General features: G+C 47.9%; 1 protein-coding gene across 1 annotated transcript in view; it reads right to left on the bottom strand.

Annotated features, from left to right (window-relative positions):
• Positions 1–5,077, bottom strand: part of exd1 (exonuclease 3'-5' domain containing 1) — a 37,640-nt gene extending 32,563 nt beyond the window's left edge. The window contains exon 1 of the mRNA XM_079852615.1: positions 4,881–5,077. Coding sequence (XP_079708741.1) covers positions 4,881–5,034 — 154 coding nt within the window. The 5' untranslated portion in view covers positions 5,035–5,077. The remainder of the gene's footprint in view (positions 1–4,880) is intronic.
• Positions 5,078–9,090: the final 4,013 nt, after the last annotated feature.

The following is a 9,090-nucleotide window of genomic DNA, read 5'->3' as shown; positions in this document are numbered from 1 at the left end:
TGAGCATCCTTCTTCCCTGATCCGCTCTATCACCTGAGGCAGGAGAGAGACGGGGGGAAAAGCATAGAGCGGGCGGCGGGGCCATACATGAGCCAGCGCTTCCCTGTTCTTGAGGAAAAATTCCGGGCAGTGAGCGTTTTCTTGAGACGCGAACAGGTCTACTTCCGCTCTGCCGAATTTCTTCCACAGCAGTTGGACTGTCTGTGGGTGTAGAGACCATTCGCCTGCCGGAACACTGTTCCTGGACAGTCTGTCTGGTCCTATGTTCAGGAGCCCTGGCACGTGCGCTGCTCTCAGCGAGCGCAAATTGCGCTGAGCCCATACCAGGAGGCGTTCTGCTAGCCTGTGCAGGTTCCCGGACCTGAGGCCGCCCTGCCGATTTATGTAGGACACCACAGACATGTTGTCCGAGCGGACCAGGACGTGGTGTCCTTTTATTTGGGGACAAAAACGCGTCAGCGCGTTGTCTACTGCCAACATTTCGAGGCAATTTATATGCAGGAGCTTCTCCCGTTCTGACCACTGGCCGAAGAACGGTCTGCCCTCGAGCAGCGCTCCCCATCCCGAGGCGGAGGCGTCCGTGGACACCACTTTCACTCTCGAGGAAGTCCCCAGGCTTACACCTGATTGGTACCAGTCGTCCGCTCTCCAAGGTTTCAGAGCTGTGACGCACTTCTGATTGACCTTGAGGCAAAGCAGACCAGATGCCCACGCTTGGCGTGGGACTCGCGCTTTCAGCCAAAACTGCAGTGGGCGCATGCGGAGCAGGCCCAGCTGGAGCACTGATGATGCTGAGGCCATGAGACCCAGCATCTTCTGAAATTTCTTGAGCGGGACAGACGCGCCGCAGCGGAACGAGTTCGCTGTGCGCTGAATGTCTACCGCGCACTGTGGTGATAGACGCGCTATCATAGACAGCGAGTCCAGCTCTGTGCCCAGGAAAGATATCGTCTGACTGGGGGACAGAGAGCTCTTTGCCCAATTGACACTGAGACCCAAATTCTCGAGGTGATCGAGTAAAATGGTCGTGTGTTCTATGAGCACTGAGCGAGATTGCGCTAGAATCAGCCAATCGTCCAAATAGTTCAGTACTCGCATGCCCCTCATTCTGAGGGGTGCGAGCGCCGCATCCATGCACTTCGTAAATGTACGGGGTGCCAGGGACAAACCGAACGGCAGGACTGTGTACTGATATGCCTGGCCCTCGAAGGCGAATCTCAAGTATCGCCTGTGACATTCTTACTACACATGAGACACCATCGGCCGTGGCCGGGACACCAGAAAATACACTCTCTTGGGGATTTATCTGGGTAGCCGTGAAAACGGCATTTGTGTGCAGGCAAGCGGGTGACAGAACAGGCTTGTTGGCTGCAGAAAACACTGGAACAGTCACATTTTCTGGAACTGGACGAGCGGAGGGCGGACATAAGTGGGCCGCTATCGCCTCTTCGACCGGCGGCAGCGAAAGGTATCCCTTGTTCTTGGCAATCGTCAACTGCAGAGAATGCCACAGAAACAGCAGGACGCACTCTACCTGAATAGGGGGCGTTCCATGACTTAGCGACTTCTTCGTGAAGCTCAGGAAGAAAGGGCGCTGGTCTAGATGTAGGCGAAACGCGCTCCCCAGGCAGGAAAAAGCCATCCAGCCGGTTGTGAGCGGGTTGCTCGGGCGAAGACCACTCGAGTCTCGATGGACGCTCTCTTGCCTGACGAAGTGCGGGCAGGGGGCGCGAGATCCTCAGAGCTCGCCCAATCCTCACTGCCTGACGCCAGGATAGAACAGGAATCCTCCTCTCCCAGCAGGGCTTCCTCGTCAGCGATGTCGACGGAAGCGGCGGCAGACAGCGGCCGCTGTCCGTCAGGAAGAGAGGCTGACGAAGCCGGTGAAGCAGGCGGGCGAACCGGCGAGCTTTGGCGGCTGGGGGAAGGTTCCGGGACCCGCTGGGCACGGCGCTTTTTACGGCGCGACGCCGCGGCGGGCGGGGGAGCAGTCTCGGTGAAGAAAGCCAGGCGAGTCCTCAGAGTCGCCATAGGCATCAGCTCGCAGTGAGGGCAGCCGCCGTCAGCGAGCGCGAGAGCTGCATGTTCCTCACCCAGGCAGGAAACGCAGATCACATGACGGTCCCCGTCGCTGAGTGTGGCTCTGCACGAGCCGCAGGAGGGCATCTTTAAAAAGACGCTGCTCTTTTAGAATGTGTGTCGCGGCGGCGACACACACACACACAGAGTACAGAGAATAAGTTGAAAGGATATAAGCGCCAGAAAGCGCAGCAGGAAGGCAAGGAAGGCGGTGCGGCCAGCGACTTCAGTGACTCGTCCCGCTGAAGGTGCTCTCTCTCAGACGGCGCGGCTTCTTCTCCAGCTCCAGCGATGCGTGTGCTTTGCTTGAAGGATGAAAAAATCGGATATTAGCTGCCTGCGAGCGGTATTTATAGGCCTAGACCACGCCCGTTTCGGCGGCACGCCAGGCTAGAGGTCTGCATTCCCGACCAGATATTTTGCGCCGCGGGATTAAATTTCCGACTAAAAAACGGTAGCGGTCGGTAACTCTGGTGTAATTTGAACGGGAGCGGTCGGTCATTCAATATCACGTTCCCGACGCCGACGTTCTTTCAGAACAGCATATCTTCGCTTTACCTAATCTTAATCTTATCGACCACCCGGTATAGGCTACAGTCTGCCCTGTACTCAGGACCGTTATGCACGCGCTGCACGCACGGACCAGTAACGGTTCTTTCTGTCATGCATTGATTGTATTTGCTTAACAGCAAAATGTTACGAATTTTGATAATACGAATAAAAATAATAGCCTACACTTTTTTTTTTTTCGCTGCGATATTTTTTCCCCTACTGTCTGCAGCAAAATGTTAAATTTTGTATATTGACAAGGCGAATAAAATAATAATAAAAAAAATGTTTGTGCAGACTACATTTTTATTTTCTCTGTGAAAATGTACATGTGAAATTCTGGGAGATCTAGGCTATATTAAAGCGGGATGGTCGAGTCGGGAAGAAAATTATTCTAAGCAGACAGCGGGTGAACAAATAGTGTATATATAGCGGGAACGGGTGGGTGCGGGATATAACCCCAGCGGGAGCGGGACTTAAAAAACAGTCCCGCGCAGACCTCTACGCCAGGCCTCGCTCGATAGGCTGCTGCAGTTGCCGCAGAACAGCCAATAGGCGCGCGAGCTGCCTCGCCTATGTCTGTATGCTGCCGCAACGCGTTTTGCATTATTACAAAATTAAGGATAATTTTTGGCTTCAATATCTCGCGGAAAAAGGATTTTCCCCTAGCGTTAGATACCTTACGCAGTACGAGAGACCTCTCGTAAGAGAACTCTATAAACGGTGCTGTTGTTCACCTCAGACACTGACAGGAACACACACACACACACACACACACACACACACACTATAATAACTCTATAAACTGTGGTGGTGTTCACCTCAGACACTGACAGGAATACACACACTCTCACACACACACACACACACACACACACTATAATAACTCTATAAACGGTGCTGTTGTTCACCTCAGACACTGACAGGAATACACACACTCACACACACACACACACACACACACACACACACTATAATAACTCTATAAACGGTGCTGTTGTTCACCTCAGACACTGACAGGAATACACACACACACACACACACACACACACACACACACACACACACACACACACACACTATAATAACTCTATAAACGGTGCTGTTGTTCACCTCAGACACTGACAGGAATACACATACACACACACACACACACACACACACTATAATAACTCTATAAACTGTGGTGTTGTTCACCTCAGACACTGACAGGAATACACATACACACACACACACACACACACACACTATAATAACTCTATAAACTGTGGTGTTGTTCACCTCAGACACTGACAGGAATACACACACACACACACACACACACACACACACTATAATAACTCTATAAACTGTGCTGTTGTTCACCTCAGACACTGACAGGAATACACATACACACACACACACACACACACACACTATAATAACTCTATAAACTGTGGTGTTGTTCACCTCAGACACTGACAGGAATACACACACACACACACACTATAATAACTCTATAAACTGTGCTGTTGTTCACCTCAGACACTGACATACACACACACACACACACACTATAATAACTCTATAAACTGTGCTGTTGTTCACCTCAGACACTGACAGGAATACACACACACACACACACACACTATAATAACTCTATAAACTGTGGTGTTGTTCACCTCAGACACTGACAGGAATACACACACACACACACACACACTATAATAACTCTATAAACTGTGCTGTTGTTCACCTCAGACACTGACAGGAATACACACACACACACACACACACACACTATAATAACTCTATAAACTGTGGTGTTGTTCACCTCAGACACTGACAGGAATACACACACACACACACACTATAATAACTCTATAAACTGTGCTGTTGTTCACCTCAGACACTGACATACACACACACACACACACACACACACACACACTATAATAACTCTATAAACTGTGCTGTTGTTCACCTCAGACACTGACAGGAATACACACACACACACACACACACACACACACACACTATAATAACTCTATAAACTGTGCTGTTGTTCACCTCAGACACTGACAGGAATACACACACACACACACACACACACACACACACACACACACTATAATAACTATAAACTGTGCTGTTGTTCACCTCAGACACTGACAGGAACACACTCATACACACTATAATAACTCTATGACAGGAATACACAAACTTCGACTGTGTTGTCAGTGTTGTGAAGAGAGATGTCGGCTTGGCTTTACCGTCCTCTAAAAGCACAGTCTTCTTCGGGTGGACTCGCTGAATAACGCCGGTGATCTCGGTGTCTGATAGAGTTATTTTAACGCGGCTCTTCTTTAATTCATCCAGAAACCTGCTCTCATCTGAAGACGAAGCCATGTTGATCACACTGCTCATCAACTATACCTGCTGAACTACTGCGCATGTCTGGAATGAGGAGTGTGACTGATTTATTAACATCTGTTCTGAATATTCGACAGCACTGGGCGGGGTCCATATGAATATTCATGAGTTTCCTGTTTGGCGTTAAAGCGACACTGATAACATTAGCGCGTGCTCCTCGATCACAGAAACTGAAACATAATTGCGTTTCAGCGTCGAACGAAGTGAACATTTGTTTTAAAAATTGTTTATACATTGTGTGTGATGTGATATGATATTATGATTACATTTACTACTGCCATTGATTTGCCAGTGGCCTAACATAATGATGAGCCAGTTTAAAAAAAAGAAAATAGTCTTTTAAAATAGACATTGAAAATGTTTGGGTGTTTTAAAATAGTTTCGTTTGATAACTTGTATAAATGTATCTGGTGGCATTAAGTTTCAGTTGTGGTTATTTTGTGCCATTCCCTATTGTTTGCTCATTAGCCTGCATAACTTCAACCAGACATAGTGTACAGGCCATGATGTTTGTATTTGAGCATGTTTTGTTTAATAGTAGTTGTTATTTTTTTACAGGGTCTGTGCAAGAAGGCTCACTGGGGGAACGCATACTTGTGGAGGAGGCCCAGCTGTGCGCCCGTGCCGAGCGTGCTCCACGGAGAGGCGGAAGCCGAGAGAGCTCGTCGGCACAGTTCAGGTCTCCCGGGATATAACTGGCTCAGCGACCTCAGATGCGTCCGACTCCATAGGCGGAGGTGGCGGGAGAGTTGCGACATACGGCGGGAGCGCAGACCACCTTGACGGTTGATGTACGCTACTGTCGCGGTATTGTCTGAGTGGACTAGTACACGCTGGTTCGTGAGCAACGCACAGAAGCGGTGCAGAGCGAGATGTACTGCCAGCAACTCGAGGCAACTGACATATCAAAGGCGCTGGGGTCCTGTCCAGGAGCCCGCGGCGCCCCAGCCCGTGGTGGAGGCATCTGTCGAGACAACAACATGCCAACAGGGCACTCCGGCCCGTAGAAAGCTGAGGTTCGACCACGGGGTGAAGGTCTGACGGCAGGTCGGAGTAACTGGGACTCGGAGCGTGCCGTGTTGTCATGCCCACCTCGGGACTCGATCACGAAGCCAGCGCTGAAGCGGTCTCATATGAAGCAGTCCGAGCGGCGTAAGTGCGGATGCCATATGCCCCAGGAGCCTCTGAAATAACTTCAGTGGAGCCGCACTCTTGCCCTTGAACTGTCTCAGGCAAGCCAGCAGTGACTGGTTTCTATACCGAGAAAAGAGATCCTCTGACGGACTAGGTGCCGGAGCACTAGGTCCCTGTGTTCGCAAACCTGGTCTCGAGAGTGAGCTAGGGTCAGCCAGTCGTAGAGATAGTTCAGGATGCGAACCCCGTGTTGCTGTAGCGGAACCAGGGCTGCCTCGACGACCTTCGTGAAGACGCGAGGAGACAGGGCTAGCCCGAATAGGAGAGCCGCGTACTGGTATTCCCGGCCCTCGAAGCAAACCGCAGGAACAGTCTGTGTCGAGGGAGAATGGAGACATGAAATCCGGCGTCCTTCAGGTCGATCGCTGCAAACCAATCCTGGAGGATGCGCACATTCGAGGATGCGTTTGGTCGTGAGCATCTTGAACGGAAGCCTGTGGAGGGAGCGGTTCAGGACGCGCTGGTCCAGGATTGGCCGTAACCCACCGGATTTCTTCGGTACAATGAAGTAGGGGCTGTAGAACCCGGACTTCATTTCGGCTGGAGGGACAGTCTCGATCGCACTCTTCTCCAGTAGGGTAGCGACCTCCGCACGCTTGACAGGGGCACTGCCACCCACCATAGTGTAGCGGACTCCCGGAAGAGGAGAGGAGACCGTGCGAACTGAGTCGCAGAGCCGAGCCTGATGTTCTCTCGACCCAGCGGGACAGGTCTCTAGCGAGGCTCCCAAGAGCTGGACCAGCGGGGTCATGGGGTCTATTGTACAAGCAAAACAGTTCAAATATTTACATTTTTAATTTATTTAGCGGCTAAAATAATAGACCATGTAATTTGCATTTTTTCCGTCAAATTACTGTAATCAAAATAAAAGTCAATCACGAGAGTAGTTTAATTTTGAATGAAAAAGAGCAACTGATTCTGTGTTGAAGTTTTATTCACAAATGTCACGATTCAGAATATTTCATTGTTCACATAAATCATAATCTCTGTTTCTCCTAACATTTATATCTCTTTAATCCCACAGAATATCCTCTACTGCCAGTTTTAAGCAGGGCCACATGAGGGCGCACTCACCCTTAGTGCTTCTAGCAGCATGTCTTACATTTAAAGCTAAATAACAGTATCAGTTAACATGTTTAGTTAATATTTAGTCCAAGTGTGCTTCCTCTGAGACTATCTCTTTGATCACTTTGAGTTGATTACTTACATCAAGACAAACAAAAAAAGTTTTTTTTATATTGTTTTTTAACATGGACAAACAGTGCATAATCTAATTACAGATGTGCTAATTTGCATAAATACCACAACAGGTCTAAACATTGGGTATAGCCGGGTGAAAATGTCTTGTTCAAACTTGTTGACAAATAACAGTAAAATACTTAATATTAAGGTCTGAATGGAACCCATTTTGGCTACCCATGAGCATTAATACATAGAGGCAGGAAGAAGTACTTTAGAAACCAGCCTTTATTCATTATTAAGAGATGGGTTTGGGTCTGTGGGACTGTTTCTGGGGGACGAGTCTGAGGGAAGAACAGGAGACAATGGGAAGGAGAATGCAGAAAACAAAAGGTAGGCAAAATAAAAAGTGAATCCCCAGAAACAGTCCCACAGACCCAGCCCCAAACCCCATCTCTAAAATAATAATGAATAAAGGCTGGTTTCTAAAGTACTTCTTCCTGCCTCTATGTATTAATGCTCATGGATAGCCTAAATGGGTTCCATTCAGACCTTAATATTAAGTATTTTACTGTTATTTGTCAACAATATTCAACAAGACATTTTCACCTGGCTATACCCAATGTTTAGATCTGTTGTGGTATTTATGCAAATTAGCACATCTGTAATTAGATTATGCACCGTTTGTCCATGTTAACAAACAATTAAAAAAAAACTAGTAATTCAGCAATCCCTTCACTCGATTGGGATGTTCTCTTTTGTTCTGGGCGGCAAGTGCAGTAACTGTAACATCGGGCATATTTTGAACGCAGCCCTGGTGTCCAGCCTGAGCTTCAGGGCAGATCCCGCTGGGTTTACCCCGTCTACCTCCGAGACGCATTCGAGACGGATCTGATCTTCAGGAGGAGGTCTGGCCACATTCCAGACGGAACTGGACAAGTGTAAATGCATCTGGTTGTTGAAACCACATATGTAAAAGTTACTCCTCTCAACAAGGCTAAAAAATAACCGTGTGAGAGCGTGTTAGGCTATATGTCATGTTATAGCCAGATATGATGGCGCTACTGCAACACGCACAACCGCAGATGAGCAGCTGAGCATATATTTAAGCAAGCGTGAAATCATGTGTGACTCTAATGAGAGCAGTCTCAGTACTATGGTACGGTCTAAATCCTGACTGGAAATCCTCCAGATATCATTTCTTTATAAAATGTGTCGTTAATTAGTCTCATTAGTTCCTCTTGTTTTCCTGTGTATTTAAGCCCTGTGTTTTGTCCTGTTCAGTTATCTGTCTTCGTTAATGTTAAGCTGGTTGTTCTGTCCTGTTTCTTAGTCTCCCGAGTGTTCCTGTAAGTTTATCGTTAATAAAGCCTGTTCTACAGAAATCCTGTTTCCTCGTTGCTGCAACCAAAAACCTAACAATATCATAGTGTCAAAGATGTATTAATGATTTTAAGAAGAGGATCTATGACCTCTGGAAGCATCTCTTTCAGTAGCTTAGTCGGTATAGGGTCTAACATACATGTTGTAGATTTAGATGATTTAATGAGTTTAGTAAGTTCTTCCTCTCCTATAGCAACGAACGAATCAAATTTTTCCTCAGGGAGACTACAATGCACTGCCTGATGCGATACTGTAGTAGACGGTTGCATAGTTATAATTTTGTCCCTGATATTA

This window comes from Squalius cephalus (assembly GCF_949319135.1).
Source record: "Squalius cephalus genome assembly, chromosome: 20".
NCBI classification, from domain to species: Eukaryota; Metazoa; Chordata; class Actinopteri; order Cypriniformes; family Leuciscidae; genus Squalius; species Squalius cephalus.
This window is presented reverse-complemented; position numbering and strand designations above follow the sequence as displayed.